This window comes from Heloderma suspectum, chromosome 8 (genome assembly GCF_057233095.1).
Source record: "Heloderma suspectum isolate Gila_16-S chromosome 8, 16-S_ref, whole genome shotgun sequence".
Taxonomy (NCBI): Eukaryota; Metazoa; Chordata; class Lepidosauria; order Squamata; family Helodermatidae; genus Heloderma; species Heloderma suspectum.
In genome coordinates this window covers 35270185-35295396 of record NC_139465.1, presented here as the reverse complement: position 1 = coordinate 35295396, position 25212 = coordinate 35270185, and the positions used below count along the sequence as shown (strand labels likewise).

At 43.0% G+C, this 25212-nt stretch overlaps 1 protein-coding gene across 2 annotated transcripts in view; it reads left to right on the top strand.

Moving 5' to 3' along the window:
* MAF (MAF bZIP transcription factor) overlaps nt 1-25212 on the top strand; it is a 367253-nt gene that overhangs the window by 16306 nt on the left and 325735 nt on the right. For both annotated transcript variants that reach the window (XR_014784603.1, XM_084811940.1), the window contains exon 2: nt 4518-4580. Coding sequence is in view for 1 of the 2 variants with exons in the window: in XM_084811940.1 (XP_084668066.1) it covers nt 4518-4551 (34 nt within the window). In the remaining variant the exon portion in view is untranslated. The remainder of the gene's footprint in view (nt 1-4517; nt 4581-25212) is intronic.

The window sequence follows — 25212 nt, the reverse complement described above, 5'->3', positions numbered from 1 at the left end:
CCGTGATAGGCTATGTAAATATTTACGTAGCCTATCATGGCAGGGGGAAAACCCCCAGCATACCCAAATGGTGGTAGCCGCTGCCATTTGCGTACACTGGGTTTCCCCCCCCCCCGCCGTGATAGGCTACCTAAATACTTACGTAGCCTATCACGGCAGGGGGAAAAAAACCCAGCGTACACAAATGGCGGTAGCTGCCGCCATTTGCATACGCTGGGTTCCCCTCCCCTGCCGTGATAGGCTATGTAAATACTTACATAGCCTATCACGGCCTCCACAGGGATGCAAATGGTGTCCCTGCATTAGCCGTGATAGGCGACGTAAGTATTTACGTCGCCTATCATGGCTATGAAGAAGAGGAAGTGAATGGCGGCCGCAGGATGACTGCCATTCGCAAAGCAGCGTGGACGGGAGCAGGTAAGTGCTCTGTTTCACGCGCCTTTTGTGGGTTGGGGGCGGTGGGGACTTCATCCCACGTGCCTTTCATGGGTTGGGGGGGCGGGGGCTTCGTTCCACGATGGATTTCGGGGGGCTGAATGCACTGGCATTCGGCCTCACTGAGATCCGTCGCAGAATTCTCTGACATCCCTACACCAAAGTCTCTTAAGCTGCTACATAACTATTTGGTTCTATGTCTCACTGAAAGCTCTGGACACATTAAAGACATGCCAACTTCTCCCCCAGGTTTGCATTGCAAGCTGCTACCGCTGGGCATATGAAAAGCAGCAATGGAATCTGCAGTGGCAAAGAAAGTATCATAGAAAGTATCACAGAATCATAGGGTTGGAAGGGGCCTACAAGACCATCAAGTCCAACCCCCTGCTCAATGCAGGAAGCCTGGTTCCCAAGCAGTCTCCCATCCAAGTACTAACTAGGGCTGACTCTGCTTAGCTTCCGAGATCAGATGAGATTGGATGAATCCAGCCCTTTACTCATGTTCAGATTGCTGTTTGGAAAATAAAAGAAAAATCCTCACTTGCATACATTTATCTGCAAATGCATTTGTTTGGTTTGGGCCCTACTTAAGATAACTGTTCCAAAGCATTACTGGGTTTGTGTGACATGCCTATTTGCTTGAGACTATTTCTCCCCCCACCCCCACCCCAGTATCTCTTTGAAGATTCTATATTTCTATTGTTCCTGTATTTTTATTGTTCCAATAAATTGTTTACAGGAAAAGTAGTGAAGATCAAAATCGTTAAATCACTTGATAGCCCTAAATCAAATGTTAGCAATTATGAATGCTAATAAATACTTCCAAGTTTCTTTTCCACTAGAAACTACCATTTCCCTCTGAGCCATTCTAGAGTTTTACAGCACAGGTCACAGTTTTACACACACACACACACACACACACACACACGCGTGGAGGGGGGGGAAGAGGGAGAATGTATTATGCATTTGACAGAGGACCAGCCGCAAAGTCATTTTTATTTAGAGTAAGAAAAATATAAGATAAAATCTGTTAAAATATAATGTTCCTGTCAGACTAGAATGTTTCTCACAGCTTTTCTTGGAAAATTGTTTTATAATATAGAAGCAGGTGATGGGGAAGAAAACTTATTAAATGATAACTCTTATACCAATGCTGCCAAATTAAAGAGGAGAGAGAGAGAGAGAGAGAGAGAGAGAGAGAAAATCAGCCATGTTAAATTAATAAATCTATATTGCCTTTTCTACGCTGAGTTAATGCAGCATTTCTTGGTCCTTGTCTGTCTATTAATATCCAATCATCAAGTAATTTTAATCGAATATTTGGATTCTGTAGCCTTTAGAAGTGTATGCTGGGCTTTAGATCATCTTTGATTTGATGGAGTTGGTTGAAGTGCTAGAACAGGGATATCCTCTTTATAGTCTAAAGATAATAAAAAGGATGCTGACCACAACACTTCTTTGGATGACTTCAGGGGGAGGGGGGAGAATTGAATACCTATCCCTTCCAAATGAATGCATTCATAATAGGATGGATTCGCCAGTTGGCATGAAAGCAGAGGTCATCTTGAGGAAAATGACACCTAAGGTCTAAAGAAGTCATCTGCTTTAAGAGATCCTGGGCGAGATGCCAGATATTGCATTTAAGAAGACAGTATCCCCAAACTTCTTTTTGGTCCAAAAATAACACAGGCAAAGAAGGCATCTGGAAATCATCATCATTCATCCATCTATCCATCCTCGTATTTCCCTACAGTGTAATATGTTTTACGTGTAATCTTGACACACGTTTACATATTTTACACTAGTAAGTTTGTGTGTTTAAAGGGATCTGCATATAGAGGCAAAATCATTCGGAAGAAATGTATAGTGGACAATATATGCTGAACAAAAATTTGGCAATCAGATCTATAAATTGCTTGGTTTCTTTTATTTATTTTTTTTAAATTGAGCCCTCAAGATATAGAATTTATTTCTTGTCATGCAATTTATATGACAAGAATTTATATTCTTGTAATTTATATTCTTGTCATACACTACAAAAACGGATTTATTTGCAGCCATGATAGCTTACTGTATTTCTCCTGTTGTGTGCTATTCTATCAGAGTTCATGAGGAAACATTACATATATGATTATTTCAACTGCAGTCTATAGCTTGCTTATTGTGGAGCATTAGCTTTGACTTTAATGGGATTACTCTGGAGTAAAACTGGTTATGCTTTGCAGTCATAAGGGATGCAGACTGGATTATTCCATTAAATATATGATGATTTCAACTGATTTAATTAAATATATGATGATTTCAATTGCAATCCACAGCTTGGTTATTGTGCAGCATTAGCTTTGACTTTAATGGGATTACTCTGGAGTAAAACTGGTTATGCATTGCAGTCATAAGGGATGCAAACTGGATTTGTCTTGTCTGAAGTTTGCATTGGAATTCTTTGTAAATTGTGTCAGGCTACAATCCTATAAACACTTACCTGGGGGTAAGTCTCATTGAACTCAATGGGATCTACTAGCAAACAGGCATGCATAGGATTGCACTGTGAACTGTGTTTGTATTTCTTTAACGAATTGGATTTCCAATGCATTTTGCCGGTTTGAACTTGTATTGCATGAGAAATTCAAGAGAGGAATGACAGCTCTCCTTTTTATATTACATTGCTGTCTAGAAAATGACACATCTATATCTGTTGACAATAATTTTGTTCGGTGACATTAGCACAGCTAATCATTTTCATGAATGAAAAATAAAATCAATTAAATTATGAAAACCCAACAGTATTTTAGCTTACAGCTAAAGGTGGTTTTGTTTGCATTTTCTTTGCTAGTTTTTCCATCTCAAAACTTTCCCATTGTAGAATTCTTATGAAAATCAGGACGCTGCAGTTCTGTACACAGTTAGGGATGTCACAGAATTCCTCCACGGATCTCGTGGCGGAACGAAGCCCCCCCCCCCCCGCGAAAGGCACGCGAAACGGGACACCTACCTGCTGCCATTCGCGCTGCATTGCAAATGGTGGCCGCATCCACAGCCGCCAATCGCTTCTTCACTATAGCCATGATAGGCTATGTAAATACTTATGTAGCCTATCACGGCTAACACAGGGACGCCATTTGCGTCCCTGCGGAAGCCGTGATAGGCTGCGTAAGTATCTACGTAGCCTATCACGGCAAAAAAAGGGAATGCAAATGGCGGCAGCTACAGCGGCCGCCATTTGCGTTCCCTTTTTTTTTGGCCATGATAGCCTACATAAATATTTATGTAGGCTATTACGGCAAAAGAGAGGGGCACAAATGGCATAGTGGCCGCCATTTGCGTCCCTGTATTTTGCCGTGATAGGCTACGTAAATATTTATGTAGCCTATCACAGCCAAAAAAAAAAGGGAACGCAAATGGCGGCCGCCGTAGCTGCCACCATTTGCGTTCGCTGTTGTTTTTTTTTTGTCGAGATAGGCTACATAAATATTTACGTAGCCTATCACAGCAAATTACAGGGATGCAAATGGCGGTGGCTACAGCAGCCGCCATTTGCATCCCTGCAGGCTGCCCAGAGGCCAGATGTCCGGCTGTGGGCGGCCCCGGCCGGCGGCTCCGCGGAATCGCTGTGGAGTGGAGCCGGCTGGAGAGAATTTCGGGGGGAGGGACGGAGTGCCTCCCCCCACCGTGAATGTCACCCTTCGAAAAGGTAAGTGACTTTCGTACATCCCTAGTTATCTGGGAGCAAATCCAACTGAATTCAGCGGACCTTACTTTGAGCAGACGTGTATAGGATTGCACTGTTAAGAAACAGAACCAGCAACTCCATTTTAAATACTGCTTAACATCATTGGTACGATTCTGCTGCTTAAAACAATGACATGGATTATTTGTGAAGACTCATGAATCTAAAGCTGCAGCGCTTAACACACTTACTATGGAGTAAGTCCCATTGGATAGAGTGGGGCTTACTTCTGAGTAAGCATGCACAGGATTGTGCTGTAACTGACCTCTGATTTGAACAGGAACAAATAAAGCATAGCTTTTAGAGAATAATTTTATTAATTATGTTTTGTTTATTTTAATATATCTTCACTAAGGTATCCAAGAGAATCTTCTACAGCAGTGATGTGAGAATTTCCTGTTACCCGAAGCCTGACAAGGTACAACTTGATTTTCTTTTGTATAGTTAGGAACTTCTTCTTTACAAAAATAGCCAGGCTGCAGCATGATGTAAACATCTATTAACTACAATGGAAGTGTCCTCATTGATTTCCCCAAAGTTTTGAGACAGTTTGTGGTTGTTTGTTTTGTTTTTGTATAGGAAGACCTTTAAGGCTTTAAGGGTATCTGTTTGCTCATTTTTCTTTGGTCACCAAACAGAGATCTCCTGTGAAACATGTCTTGTGTGTGTGATCTTTTACAGATGTTATACATGTACATGTGTGTTTCTCATATGAATACATCCCAAAATTGACTATGGCTTTACAAAATGTATGAAGTGTGACAACCTATTTCAACAAATCCTATTAAATATCTGTGCTGTTCAGTTTAAATCTGTGCCCATATTTTTTTTCTTCTGCACCAGAATGAGTGCCTGTAATCACATTTTTTTGTTGGTACCCTTTCCCATGGTTTTCAAAGCAGGAGGCAGGCTGTCCTAATGAAATGGAAGCAGATGGTAGAGGGGTGTTTGAGCTGCTCTCTGATTTCACTGTCTTTGGTTGCCTTAACACTAAAGAAAAACCCTGCAGTCCTCCCATTCTGGAGCCTTTCCATGTTTACAGAGGGCTCCCAGATGGCGACCCTGTGATTGCTGAGAGGGGAAGCTTTTAATTTCCAAGGTTCCATACAACTCAATGAAACAGTGCCATCTAAGTGGCTGTTTCAATCATGTAACATCCTGAGTTAAAAAGATAGTTCATTAGTCCCAGATCTTTTTGAGATGCAATCACCAGGAAATACCTCTGGATGTGCCCTGGAGGTTGATAACATTATGAAAAGGGCCTACAGACTTCCATGAGTGAGCAATCTCAATAGCAGGATAAAAGCTCCATGTGAAGAAGCTCTTTCTCTCCCCCTACAACACTGTCCAGTTCTCTGTTCATCTTCATGTTGAGGAGAACATCTACCCCCTTTCCTTCGTTGTATAGTAGTGGTGAAGAAACTCAGTTCTGGGGCCAGGATTGGACCTCAGAGGTTCCCCAGCAGGCAACGCCCACTTCCCCTGGCCCCACCCCTTTTCCAATCACCAATCACTTGGTGATTTCCTGGCTTTTGTGCAGTTTTTTCCCCCATTCTAAAAGCTCAGAATGCTTCTCCTAAGGGTTAGCTACGGGCAGTAAGAGCTTTGAGCAAAAGTATGCTGGCATTGCAGGCTTTTCGGCCCCATCCCTTCTGCCTTCAGCTCTGCCCATCACTGAAATATGGCCCCTGAGAGTTTCTCTGAAATGGAATTCAGCCTTGAGGCCAAAAGAGGTTCTCCATCCCTATTGTATAGGGATGTTTCATTCAAGACTTTGGTTGTGCTGGTCTCTGCTGGTCTATAGGGGACATTATGAATGCTGCTGTCCAGACACCTGACTTCCTCTTGTGAGTGCAGGTTGGTAATGGTGAGGGAAGGAGGCATCTGTCTTCCCTTCTTGTGCTCCTGATTGCGACCCCAACACCTATCTGTGAGTAGAATTGCGTCATATATTTATTTAACACCCCCACCATGCTTTGCACTTTCCAGAGGACAGGTCCCTGTCCCAAGAAGCTTACAATCTAGAATTCTTCAGAGGGCAGCTCAGTGAGGAAGGGAAGAAAGGTGGGAGGAAGGGGTGAGCAGGGAACAAATATGTGATTATTCAAGTTATATGTCATTAGACTTGGCTACAGGTTTAGTCAGGTTTCCTTCCCCCACCCCTTGGTGAGTTCCTGTGCCTTAACCACATCTGCATTCAGCACCTGCAGTTTTACTAGCAATGAGATGCAATGATGGCGAAAGCTGCATGTGTCGAATTTCTGCTAGTTATAGTTAAAGGCACACAACCATGTCAGGGCATGAAAAAAAAAAATATTTTACAGGAGCTAAGAATGCTGCTCCCACTTTTACTTTGAGTACTGTTGCTTTCCAACTTCTTGAACTCATTTGGATTAAAATTACATTTGTCAGAGGGTGAATGGGATAGCAAAACTATATCTGATTATTGGGACTTGCTTTGAAGCAATGGGTTGAATGCTCAGTTCTGGGGACAGTTTTTCTGTGTGTGGGGTGTCCCACTGTCATTACCCTGGAGAATGTACACTGCGTTACATGAAACATCTTTGATTCAAACTTGCAAAGAAGTCCATAAACACTTTGACTAGCCTTCCTGCCAGTGCATAAAAGGTATAGTAAAGTGGGTAGGGGATTGCGACTTGGAACAGAGAGATCTGGGTTCCACCCCTCACGTTGCCATGGAGCAACTTGACCTACCTCACAGGGTGGTTATAAGAGATAGGCAACCTGGTGGCTTCCAGATATTTTGGACTACAGCTCCCATTCCATTATCATGATGCTGATGGGAATTGTAATCCAAATCATCTGGAGGGTACCAGGTTGCCTGCCCCTGAAATATGCTATAACCCTGCGTATGCTGAATTTTTTGGAGGAAGAGCAGGATTCAGATGTGATAAATATGTGGGAGAAATGTGAAATAGAGTGTGGGGTAAAAAGAACCACCTCTCCGCCAGTTTGCGGGGGGGGGGGACCCACTTGTGTTCCTGATTCCTCAGAGATGATCTCTGGGTAATCTAGTTGTTATACAATTTTACTAGAGATGGATGGACATCCAACATCTGGTTATGCATGCTTCTGATATTTTTCACCATCAAGCCTGTTCAATGCTGGGTTTTGTATGAACTTTTTATATTTGGTGGACATGAATCCATGCCAATTTTTAGTGTAAAGTTTTGGAAAGTGTACAATTTTTGCGCACATTTTTCAAATTCTTCACGCACATTTTTCAAATGTACACATTTTTCCTTGCACACTCTTGAAAACTCTGCATTTCATGGATGTGGGTTTCTTTGTTCCACAGAATGCATCTCAAAACTTAAAATGTATGGATTTTCAGACTCAAAACGAGTCCAGTTTTCGGGGGGCTGCAAAACAGAAAAGACAGAATCCCCAATGAAAGCTCAACCAAACACACAAGGGGCAAGGTATCTTACACTAAACTTTACACTAAAAATTGGCATGGATTGATAATACTTGCCAAATAGCAGAGGAGGTAAATATTTCCAATGCATATATACCATAACACACAAATTAATCAATTCCAATGCATATACATCTTATGTTACATTACTGATATGTGTGGTATTATATGCATTACAATGTATTAATATGTGTCATATGGTATTTGCTTCCTCTGTAATTTGGTGTGCATTATCAGTTGTGCCTTTGTTGTTTATATACATGTCCATAAACCTCTATGAATTTATTTCTTTTATATAATATAGTGATCAAGTGCAGTTCTGTAAGGTCCCTTGCAACTTGTGTGTTCAGGTAGAATTTTCTGGGGGCTGCAAATAGGCATGCTGGAGAAATCCGCAATGGAACCAAATGAGTTTGGATTTTCATGAATCTGACCTGTGGATTCTGCAGAGGACTGGCTTTCCCCATGTCAGGAGGATTCCGCAGATTTGCGGACCAGTTTTCTAACTTCCCTGAATTTTGAGCAAATTACATTGTAGAAAAATACACGACATTCTTTTAAAAAACAGCCAAAAATGTGCATTTCCCCCACAGGATAAAGCCTAAAAGGGGGGGGGGGATTTACACATTTTTGCACAGTTGCACAAATGTGGATTGGTGCAAACTCAGAAACAACCCCACCCCCCCAATTCCGTCGAGTGGCGGATGGCAGAATAAAAGGTGCCTGACAATCCATGAAACACAGACAGAATGGATTTCATACAATCCACGCATCCATAGCTGCAAAGTGAAGAAATCTCTCTGTGTGTATGTCTAAATCTATTTATATATTTATTTATACATATCTCTCAGGGTGAATTCCTCACACATCCCTAACTTTTACTGGGAACTAAGGCTGCACCTACACAGCAGAATGAGATGGTAAAACTCTGAGATGAAGGAATGGATTGCACCACTTTAGATTTCAATATTGACCACTTCCCTATTGTGTGTGTGTGTGTGGGGGGGGAGGCATTCTATATATACAAACTAGCACAACAGAATTGCTTTCCTGAGGTCCTGAGTTCTGTTGTTTTGAACTTGCAGGGAATGTTTATGTGGGAAGCAGTTCAAAGACGTGAGTCCAACCTGCAGTCTGAAGTGGTACAATCCATTCTTTCCCCTCCAGGACCTGTTTCAGGTTTGAGGGGGCCCAGGCCAAAGGGCCATCTAGTGATATCCCTCCATACTCTGCAGATGGCTAAGAGCCACCTTTTGAATTTCCCTGATGTAGCATCGCTCCAGTGCATTGTGGGAAATTAAATGGTGGCTTGCATACTCAGTTGGAGGATGATCTTGTGCAATGGGGAAGGTGTTGGAGCATGTGGGACTGTTAGATCACTGGGGCCTTGACAGTTGGCCTTGGAAGTTCTGGGTACCACTGACTACCTACCCACACTACCATTCTGCACATCCTTCTGTTGCATGTGTAGATCAGGTTTAAGTTCAGTTGAAGTGTGTTTAGGATTGTAGCCTTTGACCTTAGAGGTGACTAGCAGCTTGAATTATTTTAATGAAGCAATTGTGGAGTAGTGTTCATAGACTGCAGCTGCGACTGCACGATCTTTCACTCTGGAAGAAAAGTGTGCAGTCTTAAAGCTCATGCCTGGCTGTAAATTAACCTTTTCATTTTTCTTCCCCCCGCCCCCCCACACACACCAATTCTCTGATGTCCTATTTTGGGGAGATGATTTAGGGTTAATGTACACGTTCCTAATATCTGGCTTTACAAAACTAATGCTTTGGGGAAAAGAGAACCGAACCACTTCACTTCCTCCTAAATCTTGGATTTAGCAATTGCTGCTGACCGATCGGTGTTGCAAAAAAGAAAGAAAGAAAAAGATTAGCGCTAAAAAAAGCATGTAACTTTGAAACAAACAGATATTGGACCCGAGGAAGAGTTAATGAACTTGTGTGGAAAGGTTGAGATTGTGCTGACCCTATGGTAATATTTCATATAAGGTTACTGTTGGGAGAGAAATCAAATTTCAACCGTGAACATGATTGACAGGCAGAAGCCAGGGAGAGGGAGACATCTGGTCAGATGGGGAATTTGGGAAAGAGAAGGACAAGTGGGGGAAGTTTCTATGTAATATTAGGAATAATAAGCATAGATATGAAAAGTCCAATACTTGCACTCCCTGGAGGCATGCTTAATGTTAAAACTTCCAGTCCTCAACTTCCCCAGCTAAACTGGCTTTTTTAAAAGTATGGAATTTGGTGGTCACAATTTGAGTTTGCTGCAAAAAGAAAATAGAAAGTATCTGTTCGAGCAACTAGGGCTTTGGCACAAAGAATCAATATATGAGAGAAGAGCAAAGCAGTAAACACACACACACACACACACACACACACACTGATACTAGCTGAAAAAAATATTAATGGTACAAAACCAACCATTCTTCTGTTTCACAAACAATGGCTGTCTGGCATATAGCAGAGAGGTGGAAAAGTCAATGCATAGGTTGCTGTGGTGGTGGTGGTGGTGGTTGTTATTAGACATTTGCTCCTTACCTTGCCAAAGCTGGCATCAAGGGCAGCCATGGTTGGGCACCTGCTGAGGGCCCACATCTCAGCAGGGGCCCAGTGACAAGACCCACCCTGGACTTGCTCCTCCTCTTCACCATTGTGACCTGCTTGTTCACCTGCCTCTCGCTCTGGCCCAGACAAAGGTAGTGGTGAGAAGGAGAAGCAGCAGATGCCCCTGCCTGCTTGCTCCCTGGCTCTCTGCCTGCCAAGCAAGCAGGTGATAGCAATGATGAGGAAGAGGAGGAGGGGCAATAGCAGCTGGCAGCTACGGCGGTAAGAAGCTAGACTCACTGCAGGAGTCTTTTGGGTGCTTTGCTCAAGGGCCCTTGCTGGCACTGTGCCTTGCACTCTCCATCAGGTTCTACCATTGAGCTAGAATGCCCTTGCAACCCAACTGATGTGTTTCCATGCTAGTGCTGCTTTATTCCCCACCTCTCCCCATACTGGGATTTTTCTTTTGGTTAAATGGATAGATGATTATATCATTGCATAAGATCATCCTCCATGCTCTTGCTATAATGCTATTTAATCTATCAGAGAAGGACCAGGTAGTTGGAAATCCTGTGTGTGGGCCAGGAACACAGGATGGGGAATAAAGGGTATAGTGCAGGATCGGGTCATCCCATAAGGTTCCAGTTTGCTTGCAAATGAGCACAGGGTTTATTTTATGGTTAAAAATGTGTTAATTGGAAAAAGCATGCAATATATACAATGGCAATATCGATTAAGCTTTTTTCTGTTGTTCTTATGCTTGCGTTAGTGTACAACTGTAATATGTAATAAAAGTAATTTTAATATGTTCGGTTAATTGTTTTTGTGTATATTATTTTAACTGTTGCCTTCCACCTGCCTGCCTCCCTGCTTTAATTTAGGTCAATTATACCATAGGTGAATCTACACATAGCAGTTATACCGCTATCATATGTCGATTCCTCAGGAAAGAATCAGTAATGGATTAGATGGAACAGAAACAAGGAACCACTTTTTTTTTAGGGTCAGTTATAGAAGGAAGGGTAGTTTTTATTTTTGCTCCCACTCATGCAAAATATCTTTCAGGATGTATTTTAATATTATTTTGTATCGAAGTGTGTTTTAGGTTTTCTTTTGGGGGTTTTGGTGTATAACCATATACGCACATTTCTCCACCCAATGTAGAAATATGCTTAAAAAAACAATGAAAAACTCCCGTTTAGACATTGATAGTTTAGACTATTGATTGCAAGTGTTAGTTAAGCAGCTTGTAGGTTTCTTGTAGTATACTGTCATTGTAGAAATGCTTCTTCAGCACTGGTAACAAAATCAAGATCATCTGACATTGGCTGTTTGAGAGAACATCTTCTCCCTTCCCAGCCTGCCCAGTCACTGAGATCATCAGATTTAGGACTCCGGGTGATTCCTTCTGCATGGATGTGTGGTCCATTAGGAGTCTACTCAGAGTAGAGCTTTCAGTGTATTGGCGCTCTCTTTCTGAGGAAGTCTTTGCCTGTTGAAGGCACTGTCCTTGGTTTGCTTCTGGTGCCAGTAGCTTACATGTTTTCCTCACAACAACCCTGTGGAGTAGGTTAGGCTGAGATCAGTGACTGGCCCAAAAGCTTCATGGCTGAGTGGGGAGTAGAATCCAGGTCTCCTCAGTCCTAGTCCAACAGTCTAACCATTACACCACACTGCCTTTATTAAATTAAAACTTAAAGAATTTTTTTTAAAAAAAAGATTTTAATTTTGTCTTTTGATTCTCTTGCCTTCCTTTATTGCTCACTGCTCAGGAATCCTGCTGGATGTAGAGCGGTATAGAAATATTTATTTATTTATTTATTTATTTATTTAAATAAATAAATAAATAAATAAATAAATAAATGGACACTCTGTGCTCCATGGTTTTGTAAGACACTAGCTTATTCCAAAATATGTAAGTTAAAATATGAACCAGACATGCATGCATTCATACAAGTCGACGTGTATATGAATAACTGCTGAGGTCCGGTAGTTCTCTTCTTGGTAGGTGTTGCAGCACTGTATGGTCTTCTGCATAATGCATGGAAGATGAGAGCAGATCCATTACTGTGCTTTCTGCAGCAGAGTTCTGCACAGGATTCAGACAAATCCTGTTTAGCCTTGAGAAGAGAAGGCTGAGGGGAGATATGATAGCGCTCTTCAAGGACTTGAAAGGTTGTCACAGAGAGGAAGGCCAGGATCTCTTCTCGATCATCCCAGAGTACAGGACACGGAATAATGGGCTCAAGTCAGTGACAGGAAGCCAGATTCCGGCTGAACAGCAGGAAAAACCTCCTGACTGTTAGAGCAATACAACAATGGAACCAATTCCCTAGGGAGACGGTGGGCTCTCCCACACTGGAGGCATTCAAGACGAGGCTGGACAGCCATCTGTCAGGGATGCTCTGACTTGGATTCCTGAATTGAGCAGGGGGCTGGATTTGAGGGTCTTGTAGGCCCCTTCCAACCCTACTATTCTATGATTCTATGAAATGCAGGTAATGCAAGAATCGGATGTCTTTTGGCAGGCTGGATTTGTAGATTTCCTTCTGTGTGACACAGTTTGCTGTGCATGAAGAGCTAGCATGGTAGCTACATAATGCATCTGTCATCCTTCTAGAGTGTCTCTGTGTGTCACCATGCAGTTGCAGCACATATCCACATCAGAGTCTGTGCTACATATTTATCTCGGGACCCGTGCAAGGTTTGAGAGGGCTCCTCTGGTTTACCTGGCGGTAGCAGAGGCAACAGCAAGAGCTGGTTATGTGAGCCACCATCTTAGTTTCTTGTAATGGCTGAGAGCATCGCTACACTGGGGGAAATGAAAATGGCAGCTCCCAGAACTCGGATCCCCAGCTTTTTTCTTTTTTTAAGGGTGGGCAGGTATCAGAACCTTTCCAGCTGCGGACCCTGCTAGGGTTCTGGGGCACTAGCAACAGCCTAGTGGTGCTAGCATGGTGCCCGATTTGTCTTATACGCCTTTCGTCTTCTTAAGAACTCAGAACACCTTATATATGGCTTTCCGGGTCATCTCCCATCCAGATATTCCGCAGGTCCAAACCAGCGAAGCTTCAGTGGGAGAGAACTGCCACTCAAGTGCTCTGGCCCCCAAAATAGCTTTTGGAGATAAGCCTCAGTCAGGCTGGGTCCAAAAGCCAAAACAGATATTACTTTAAATCTGTCCCTAGCAGATATATTTTTGATCACGTTTTCATTTTTTCTCTAGAGTAGGTGCAGCACCCCCGATACCAGGATCTGAGTCAGTGCCAGCCACCACTGGTAGTTTATAGTATAATGGTTGAGTTTACACTTAATAAACCACAACATGGGCAAACTGCATACTGTTTGATCCCACTGTTTGCTTGTCTTTTCACGAAAGCAGGCAAACAACCCAGGAATGGCTTCATGTGATGTAATATCCAAACCTGGGATTATGGCTCCAATGTGCCCAAACAAGCCAGGATTTGATAACCAACAACAAACTCTGGTTTAAAGCTGGTTTGTAGTTCTGGCTTGTTTGGGAGCATTTCATCGTAATTCTGGATTAAGACACGAACCTAGCTCTTCGGCTTGCACACGCCGTGGTTTATTAAGGCTTAAAATGATGTACAAATGCAGCAGAAGTGTTGTTTAGGCACATTTCCCCTCCACACTGAATTTACTTGTGAGAGTGCTCAATGGCCCACTTGCTGTCCTTGGAGCACAGCAGAATGGTTTGGGTCATTCATTGTATTAACGTATTTGGATGCCACATATTTCCTCTTCTGTGTGTACTTTTTTTTTTTTTTTTTTACAAAATTCAGAGCCTTTCCTTATCCTGAAATTGAGGGAATGCCCTCAATTCAGGACATAATTGGAGATCTTCTAGATTGTCCTTCTGGCCAAATATGGACAATTGACAGTCCTGACTTATCCAGCAGTAATCTGGGTTTCTACGTAGAAGGTTTTAAATCAACATAACCCTTCTCTCTCTCAATAACTGTCCCAGTGCTAGTCAATGAGTTACTATAACTGGCACAAGCAAAACTGAATTACTCCTGCAAATGAACCATGATTGGATTTTCCTTTGAACGAGCTGGCAACTGGAAACTGATTTGGTAACACGTCTCGGGAATACTAAAAGAATGGGGTATGTTTGTAAAACACTTTTGACGTCCCGTTGTGCAAGTTGTTACGTAGGCTGGTGACCTGCCCCTTTTCTGTTCATTTTATCTTGCCCTTGTGACATCTTTTTGCCATGATGTGTGTCCATGCCAGGTGCCGGGGGGGGGGGTGCATCCCACACTAAGCCTACATTAGTTATGAATACACTTTTCAAACATACATCAATGGAACTGCAGGGCTGTGCTGATTCTTAAGTTGGTGTTTTGAAAGCAAAGGCTTTAAAAACCCCAAATTTAAAATGGCCACGTGAGATAAAGCAATAAATAATAAATAAGTAAATAAATAAATAAATAAAATCAAGTGTCCTTGAAAACCCTCTGCTCTGGTACACACAAATTGGCTTGCCAATGCTTACAGAAGTCAGGCTGCCTTTATCACTTTCTTGTAAAAAAAGAAAGAAAAATGAAGGGGGGGAGGTTTGTGCATGATTCATTCCTAAAGTCGATGCTTTCAGTTACTGGTTAACAGCACAGCCCTATACATGTCTACCCAAAAATAAGTACCTAAATTTTGTTAGCCATAAAGATATCCTGTTTGGGAGATATATGCCTAATAGGTCCAGAGGAAAGGCAAGGAAGCTACTCGAATGGCACATCACCCGAGCATGACACCTCTACAGGAAAGATAGTAAAGATATTAGCACGCATATCATGTTTTTCCCCCCATTGGAAATGGAATCAGATATGAAAGGAGTAAAAAGCTCAAGCTATTAAGCAGGGATGGTGTTGGCTCTGGGAATTCCAGGTACTGCCATTGGAGACAGCCTTACCTTCTGAGACATGACCCCAGTTGCAGGAGGTGTTTGTAGTAGGATATTAGCAGTGGTGCAGTAGCTTTTAAAGTGCAGACACTCCTCATGACGGCCCACACAACATCATCCCCACAAGAAGAGGCCAAAAATTGCAGGCAGCTGTGTTGGTCCATATCAACAAACAAGGTCTAGCAGTTTTCATCTCCACCAGGAGCAGGTCTTTTGTAAAGCTAATAGGTCCTAATTGCTCATTCAAGACCAAGCCACCCCAAAATACTTTGTATTACAACAGGGAACAATATATTGTGGCTGGGAAAATCCATTCCCCCTCCCCCCCCCCAGCTACTGTGAGGACTGTAGCTAAGCTCAGAGGGAACAGGGAAGTCTGTGGGTAGGGTGGCTGGTGATGTCATTGCCCCAGTTAATGAAAAAGTGCAGATGCTGCATCCCTGTGAGTCCTGGCTCCATGACACCACTGGACATTAACACCTAATTAACAACAGGCAAAAGCATCCTGCAGCTTAATCACCAGGCAGGTGAGAAGAAGAGGAAGCAGAATGATGTATCCCCCTTCTTCTCTCCTTCCCAGTATCATCTAATAACCAGGCTTACTCAGACACAGCTAAATGTAATATTCCTTTCTTAGTTAATGACAACCTGTTAAGGCATTCTATATTTGTTGTTCGGAGGCAGGCAGTGGAGGTGAGAACCTGATTGATCGGTAAATCTGTGAAATGGGCCTGGAGGTCATAGATTTTAATTGGGCAATTGAAGTTTGATGTGTTGGTTATTTCTTACCTTGTTGTGTGCACATTTCTTTAATTTCTTTTGCTGTCCTTTTCAAAAATGGATTGGCTGTCAATTTGGAATGGGTGAAAGGACTACTATTTCACACAATGCATAGTTAAGCTTATGGAATTCCATGCCACAGGATGTCAGCATGGGTGCTAGCTTAGGCTGCTTTAAAAGTGGGATTAGATACATTCATGGGGGGATAGCTCATTAACATCTATTAGCCATGAGAGCCAAATGGATCCTTCATGCTCAGAGGCTTCTGAATGCTGGATGCTGGAAACAAACAATGGAGGAAAGGTGAATCCTTTGTTTTGTTTTGCATCTCCCAGGGATGTCTAGCAGGCCACTATGGGGAAACCAGGATCCTGCTATTGATGGACACTTAGTCTGATTTGGCGAGCCCTTTGGGGAAGACATTCAACAACCAGGGTGCCAACACAGAAAAGTCCGTCTTTCTTGTATCCACCCTCATTTGGTGTGGGGACCCAAAGAAAGGCCTTGAAAGATGTTCTTAGGGTCTGGGAAGGTATATTTGGGAACAGGCAATCCTTCAGATAACTTGGCCTCAACCCATAAAGAGAGCAATCCTATATCCCCTAGACAGAGTCGGGGGGGGGGGGATAGGATATTTCAGATTCCTGGATCTGACCTCTGACCCAGGAATCTGAGTTCCCTAACCCCTCCCTGTTCCCCTCACAGCCAGCTCTGAGAGAACTGCACCAGCTGCCTCTCCAAGGCTGCAAAAGCAACCCTGGAGAGGAGGTAAAGGGGCGTTCCTGTGGGCGGGAAGTTGTGGGGGAGGAGGACTGGAGAGGCCAGCTTACGCCATGTCCTGAAGCTTTGTCACCTTCCTTCCCTCCCCTTCCACATTGCCTTAGCTAGAATGGGTGAAAAGCCTGTCTAGCTGAAATGCAGATCAGGAGGCAAGAGGGAGTGGACAATTTCCTCCACCCTGTCACTGGATGCTCGTAAGCTTCTGAATGTGGAGGCTTACATGTATCAAGGGTGGGTCCCATAGGATTGTGCCTTCAAGGCTTTAAATGTTAATTTTTGAAATGTACTTATTTGTCATACTCATTCCTCCAAAGAGTTCAGAGCCGCATACATGGGATTATCCCATTTTCCCCTCACTGCCATCATGTGAGGTAGGTCACTTGTTTTTTATTTTTAATTTAAAACATTTATCACCCACCATTCGAGGTCATTTTCCTTCCTTCCTTCCTTCCTTCCTTCCTTCCTTCCTTCCTTCCTTCCAACATTTATATACCGCTCTGCATCTAAACACATTCTGGAGTGGTGAACAATAAAAGATAAAACACAATTTTGAAAATTTAAACACACACACAGACACACAGAATGCCAATAAAAACTGTGGCTGGTCAATAGGGGAAGGCTCATGGAAATAAAAATTTCTTCAGCAGGCGCTGGAAACAAAGGTGCCTTCCTGACATCCAGAAGCAGGGAGTTCCACAGAGAGGAAGCTGCCACATTGTAGGGATGGACGAAAGTCCCTTACATGGTCCCGCAGCTTTTTTTGGGGGGGGGGAGGCACTCTGTTTCTCTCCCCGAAATTCTTGGCGGGTGGGGAGGCGCCCTGTCCCTCCCCGCCGAAATTCTGGCCGGGGGGGAGCGCTCCGCCTCTCCGGCCACGAAAGAAAAAAGTAAAAAAACAAAAACGTGATAGGCTACGTAAGGATTTACATAGCCTATCACGGCTAGATTTTCAAAGTCAGCCGTGATAGGCTACGTAAATCTTTACATAGCCTATCACGGGTGACTTTGAAAAAAAAAAGCGCGTACGCAAATGGCGGCGGCCCATGGGCGCTGCCATTTGCGTTCCTTATTTTGGCACGTCTAGTCTACGTAAAGATTTACGCGCCCTTATTTTCGCTGTAGTCTACGTAAATCTTTACGTAGACTAGATGTGCCAAAATAAGGAACGCAAATGGCGGCGCCCATGGGCCGCCGCCATTTGCGTACGTGCTTTTTTTTTTCAAAGTCACCTGTGATAGGCTACGTGACAATTTACGTAGCCTATCATGGCTGACTTTGGAAATCTAGCCATGATAGGCTACGTAAATCATTACGTAGCCTATCACGGGTGTTGGGGTTTTTTTTACTTCTTTTTTTTTTTTGCAATGGCGGCGGCGGCAGCCGGTCGGGAGACCGGCCGCCACCCCTGCCCACAATGAAATGCTGCTGAACCGCCACCGGGACCCACCGCCCAGAGGGACATTCGCTGAAGGTAAGTCCCATCCCGGGGAGGGGGCGGGGGGCCGGTGGAGAATTTCACAACCAACTTCGGGGGGCCGAATGCGTCGGCGCTCGGCCTCCCGAAGATTCGGGGAGAAATTCTCCGCCATCCCTACCAGCAACAGTGATGGATCTAGGAGTACCCCCAGACTATGAACTTGATCTTTCAAAGGAGTGTAGCCCCATCCAGAACAGGGGATAAGCTTATGTCTCAGACTCAGGAACCACACACCCCCAAGGTTTCTGTCTTGCCAGGATGGTGGAGGCACCTGGAATAAGTTCTCAATGAGCTGAGCAAGGATTTGAACCCCCAATGGAGTGTACAGTGTTGGAGTTGGACAAGAGAGACTTGAGTTTAAATCCATGCTCAACCATTGAAGCTTCCTCGGTATCCTTGGGTAAGTGTGGATCAGTCTAACAATGCCCAATGTGGGATGAGGAAAACCCCACATACATCACCATGATATTAAGGGTAGGGTACCAGCAGGATAACTAATGAAGAAATGCAAATCCAAGATAGATACTATAGCTACTACTGCTCCATGCTGCATGTCCTACTCTTATGCCACACGAAACCTATGTTGTGTCGGCCTTTTCCACAGCGGTAGGGATGTGGTTTATTCATTTATTTTATTATTATCATTGTTACATTTATACCCTGCCTTTGTTTTCCTCTTGCAAGGAGCGCAAGGTGACTTACATGGTCCTCCTCCTCTCTACTTTATCCTCACAACAACCCTGTAAGGTGGATAGGCGGAGAGTCAGTGACCATCCCAAAGTCACACAGTGAGCTTCATGGCCAATGGGGACTAGAACCCATTTTCCCCTGAGTCCCAGTCCATCACTCTAGCCACGACACCACACTGGCTTTCTGTTAGTAAAATTTATTCATTCATTCATTCATTCATTCATTTTGTATACCACCCTTCCTCCTCCCCCCCACCATTTTATCTTCACAACAACCCTGTAAGGTAGGTAAGGCTGAGAGTCAGTGACCATCCCAAAGTCACACAGTGAGCTTCATGGCTGAGTGGGGACTAGAACTCATTTCCCCCTGAGTCCCAGTGCATCACCCTAGCCATGACACCACACTGGCTTTCTGTTAGTAAAATGTATGTATGTATGTATGTATGTATGTATTTATTTAGTATAGCACCCATCCTCCCCCCCTCCTGTTTTATCTTCACAACATTTCTGTGAGGTCTGTCAGACTAATGGGCATTGACTGGCCTGTAGTCACCTAGAGAACATCATTGCTGAGTGGGGGATTTGAAACCACATCTTCCACCAGCAGTGTCTGACACTCTAATCCAGAATTGGACAACTTGTGGCCCTCCATATGTTTTGGCCTTCAACTCCCATCAGCCCTAGCCAGCATAGTCAATGGTGAGGGGGGATGGTAGTTGTAGGCCAAAACATATGGAGAGCTGGAAGTTGTCCACCCCTGCTCTAATCAGTACCCACACTGGCTTTTGGGAAGTAGGGCTGCAGAACTCTCATGAAGGCATCTCTGTGACAAAGTTAAGTCTTACACAGAATCCTGGCTAAATAGGCCCTTGGTAACTAGGAATGAATGAATCTGACCCTGTCAGTTTCACATTTTTCCAATCCGAATAGTTCATGCCATTTGCACATCAGTTTGACATTTGTTTTTGTTTCGTTTTTAAGTTTGAATGAAAATTCATATGCACTTTGTGCTTATTTCTCCAAATACTTGTGCACACTTTGGCCGACTTGCTTTTTTGCAAGGAATTTCCCATAATGTAATGTCTTTTTGAACATGCCTTTACTAATATGCACATTTGTGTGCACACTTTCCCCTGACACATGCACTTTTGTGTGCCTTTGGAAAAAAAAAAGGAGAACTCCCATCTTCAAATCTGGAAAAGTGCAAAGTTTCGTTTTGAATTTCAGTTTGCAGTTGTGAAATGAGGTAAATTCACATTAAAATGTGAACCAAAGGATTTCTCCCTCATCCTAAATAGTAGTAGCCAAAACTCCCCTGATGGGTTGACAGACAAGGCATGTATGTGCACAGTGCATAACCCTTTTTGGGAAAGGCCCATAGCTCAGTGTTAGAGCACATACTTCATATGCAGAAGATCCCTAGTTCTATTCCTGACATCTGCAGGCAGGATTAGAAATGACTCCTTCCTGAAACCTGGGAAAGCATCTGCCAGTCAGTGTAGAGCAGAGATCCAACCAGATGGCCATCCAGAAGTTTTGGGCTACAGTTCCCATCATCCCTTGCCATCGACTATGCTGGCTAGGGCTGATGGGAATTGTAGCCCAAAACTTCTGGATGGCCACAAATTGCACACCCCTGGCATAGGCAATACTGAGCTAGATGGTCTCTATAATTCCCATGTTCCTCTCACGTGGTCATGCGCCAAGAACAACACCACAGAGGGACACCAGTCTGGCCAGAATAAGATTCCTATACTTGGGATGCTCTTATTCAGGTGAAGATATGGTATACAGTTGGGGGTGGCTGTCGTCCTGCAGTAAAAAGTGGATGTTTGACCTCATGAAGAGCAACTGCTGTTAGAGTCACAGTTAGTCAGCTCAGGTTGGGAAGGGTGGAGGACTGCAGTGGAAGGTGCTTTGGATGGATGCAATGTTTTGAAAAGCAGCCATGGACATTTGCTGGCCATGGTTTATAAACGTCTCCCTCTCATGTTTGACTAATGTCCTCATTTCCTCCTTTGCTGAGGACAAACTTGCATCTTCCAAGTCTGGTTGCTGTTGTTTTTTGTTTGTTTTTAAATGTACTGTCTATTGTTTTATTGTAAATTACCCTGGAGAGAGCAGGATGGTTAATAATGCTTTCAGTAACTGCAGAGTTCAATTAAATATCATCTCCCTTGCTTTCAAACAATAGTTGGGCTTCCCTCAGTTCTCCACTGCTGTGCTCGTTCCATCATACCTTTTGGCTCTGTTTTTTCCTCCCCCCCCTTTTTTTCCCCCTTCCTTACATTTTGGCCTTGCACTAAAAATATAACTTGACATCCACTGTTCTTTTTTTTTTTTCCCCTCCCCTTCCCCCAGCTAAAAAGGTACCCCTCTTGTTCCTGGACCACAATGTCAGTTGCACCAGATCAAAGGCTGGGAACATAAAAGTCGAGATCTATTATTTATTTCACAGTTTGCGTCAATGATGCTTTTGCTTTTTTGCAATACTCACTGATGTTTCTAATGTTGCATATGCTCCTGGAAAACGTTTGTCCCCTACAGACAGTATACATATTAATGTCATCCATCAGTGCTTAACAAGCTTGGAGGTACCTTGCATATCCCAGATACGTTTATTTTCGAAAGGGCTAGGTCTGCAGTGCATGAGATGGCAGGCCCATTTGAGTTGGCGATATCTTGGCCTGAGCACAAGAAATGTGCGAGGAAGGATCAAGATGCAGTTCTGCTTGCTTATGCAGTGGGAGATTGCACCCACCCATCTGATACTCTGAATTTTTGCGGAGGAGGCACAGAAAAATGCTAGTCTGAGAATGCCCTGAAGTTCTGTTCCTGTGGATCCGGACTATTTTATTTCATGTTTAAAATCGGGCTCCTGTATAGTTAGCTGAATAGTTACTTTGGCATCTGTTCAACGGTGAACTTGGATCATCAACCATTTCTAGTCTTGCTGATTAAGAAGACCCATTTATTTTACAAACGAACTGCTCCTGATGGAGATAAAACTGCCGAACTGGTTTGTTGTTATGGATCAAAACTGCCTGGATTTTGGGACTCTCCTTGGGGGCCGTGGTTATGGGGGTCGTCATGATGAGCACCTGCACGTCAAAATTTACCACTACACCACTGCCTGTACCTGTATAATAGACACATTTGCAAATATATATTTTGCCTTGTGAATACATACTAAATGTTATTTTGCCGTTTCCATGACCACAGATTGAGAAAGTTTATCATGGTTGAAATCCATGAGCTCCTGGATCACAGGATACTCAGCTCCTCACATGGGTGTAGTAGTAGTAATAATAATCATTAATTTTAAAACTCTATGTAAAACAAGTTCCCATTGTCTCCATGTAGACATTGTAAGCATTGTATTGAGCATAACACTGAATCCTTTGCAGTCCCACAGCCATAAGCATGTATCCGCAGAAGGAAGCTCTATTGAATTCAGTGGAACTTACTCCCATGTATGTGTGTGTACGAACGCAGTCTTACATTGCTCAATTTTTCAAAACCTTTTGATTTCAAAAAGGTGCCCCTGATTTCACCAGGTAAGACACACACACACACACACACACACACACACACACATTTAATACATTACAAACCACAGGTGCATTGTCCTAGAAGAATTCCCCTTCTTTCTTGCACAGGATGAAATGCTTCTCTTAGATAGTGCTTGTTGTGGGAGATTCATGTTTGCATCTGTAAAATCTAAAAACAGTTGTCATGGAGTTTTTTTAAAAAAAACAACAACCAGAATTGATGTGTTATATGCAGATATAACCAACTAATGATTTATTAAAAATCACAGGGTAATTGACTTTAAGTCTTCACAAATAGACCGCTTTGGAAGGTGGTGGACTGTCCTTCATTGAGAGGATTTTAAGCAGAGATTTAATGAGCACTTGCAAGCGATGCTGTAGTAGTACATTTCCTGGGGTGACAGAGGGTTAGACTAAATGACCTTTGGAGACCCTTTCCTGTTTGATGATTCTTCAACCAAGGGGCAGCCCAAATCAAGCACTCTTGTGATGCCTAAGCTGTAAATGCAATAAGAAATTATCTGTCAGTTAAAATCAGAAGAACAGCTACAAAAATTGGCTTGGCATAGGATTCTTTAAAAATGAAAACCCCTTTCTCTCCCTCACTCCCCCCCCCCACTCACCAGACCTTGCTTTACATGCAGATGTTTCAGATTTTATTATCTGATACCCTGAAGGAGATAGAATTCTAATTCTGGGCCCCTGAAGCTGTTTTCTTTGTGGCAGGGGGGAGACCTTAGGGAGTAGTTGTTGTTTTGTATTTTTAAAGTTTCCCTGACAATTGTCAAATATTCATTCTAGCTAAGACATCTTTGGAGGGTGGCGACATTCTTGCTGAGCTGAGGGGAATAATTTCTGCCCTCTTCTGAGCAGAGTTATTTGGGGAGACATGCCACTTTACTGTTTCTTTTAAAAATGTAATTGGGATCAGGTGATTATCCCTTTTCTTATCCCTGACCCTTTTCCCCTTTGGGGGACGTTGCAGAGAAGCTTTTTATAATCAGTGGTTGATCTCATTAAGCAAAACCATGAAAGTGACTTCAGAGTTTGGATTGTAAAAAACCAAACCTGGAAATATGATAAAGATTGTGGTGGAGCTTGCTTAGCAGAGCTAACAGCAGTACTGTGTATATTTGTACATTCCTATGCAGAAAAATATTTTGCCCCAGTGTTTCAAACTCCTGAATAAAAGACCGCCCTCTTTCTTCAATCAAGTACTGAGATAGCTTCATTGCAGTGGTAGTTTCTTTTAAATGTGAAATTAAGTATTCATTTATTAAACTCATTTATGCACCCACATTCGTTCTATTTTTTTTTAATTTTATTTTTTTAGCAATGTTGTCTTGTGGAATTATTCTGTCTATTGACTCTAGTTCTCTTTTGCTTGGGATTTTTTCCCTCCCTCCCTAACAAGGCAGTTCATTTAGAAAGAAATGTTTATGAGAAGTGCTTGTCAGTTGGCATTTTTACTGGAGCACTAACCCAAAGGTAAAATATAAAGGCATGCCTTTTCCATGCTGGGTTGTTGTTACTAGAAGGTCCCTCCCTTGTTAGCTTGATAAATAATTTTACTAGCTAGAATCTCCTGGATTTTTATGCTGGCTGTCTATTTTCTGCTTGCTGCAAATAAATCCCAGCACTTGGAGGGCTCTAAAGCTCCAGACACATGGCAGCTCCTCATTTGGGTGCTGGTTGCCTAAAATATTCAATTTTCATTTTTATTTTATCTCGCCACTTAAACCGGGACTACACCTGTAGCAGATGGAAGTGGTAGAACGGCTGTGACTAGGGATGTATGGATTACATAAAATCTGTTCCATCTGTGTTTCATGGGTTGTTGGGCACCTTTCATTCTGTTGTCTGCCCATCAGTGGAATTGGATTTTTTTAGTTTCCAAATTTGCGTGAATTTGCATTTTTGCATGCAAAAATGTGCTATTTCTCACAAAATGTGCAACACCCACCCCCCCCACCCCCCCAAGGCACATTTCACTCTTTAGCCTATGGTGGAAAGGTGTATTTTCGGCCATTTTTTTTCAAATTTTAGCATATTTTTCCTATGACAAAATTTGCACAATGTTCCCAAAGGTCAGAAAAACAGTCTGCAAGTCTGCAGAATCTGCCCAACATGGGAAATGCCGGCCTGCTGCGGAATCCGTGGGTCGGATTCATAAAAATCCAAACTCATTTGGTTCTATTGCGGATTTCTCCGACATCCCTAGCTGCGATGACTGTATAGACTGCTGATGGGTGGTGGGCTGGGGAGGGCATTTTTCTGAATGCTTCCTAATGTAAAAAGTCCCTTCAAATGAAAATGTATGGATTATTTTATCTTTAACATTTTTATACCAACTTTCTGTAAGAAACAAAACATCAAGCCTGTGTACAGCAGATCAAAAATGTAATTGAAAATATTAAAACCAACAGTAAACCATTATTAAAAATATTACAGAGAGCAACACTACTAAAACCAATTCAAAAAGCCAAGTTAAAAAGATGTGTCTTGACATGTTTTCTAAAAGCAAAGAGAGTGGAGACTGATGATGTCATGGGAAGGGAGAGGCTTTGGAGGCAGAGACCTGCCCCTTGATATCCAGCCCACCAGGTTTGGTCTGGGAGGCAATCTGGCACCCGAACCAAAAGAACTTACCCTCCCTGGTGTAGGAGGAGATGTTCCTGGAGGTAACCTGAATACCAGTTGGTGAGGAACATGAGTTGGAAGGTGTAGTTGCACTTGTGTCCTGCTTGTGGGCTTCCCATCGGGGCATCTAGTTGGCTACTGTTGGAACAGAATGATGGACTAGATAGGCCTTTTCTCAGATCTAGCACAGCTCTTCTTACCAACAGGTTCAT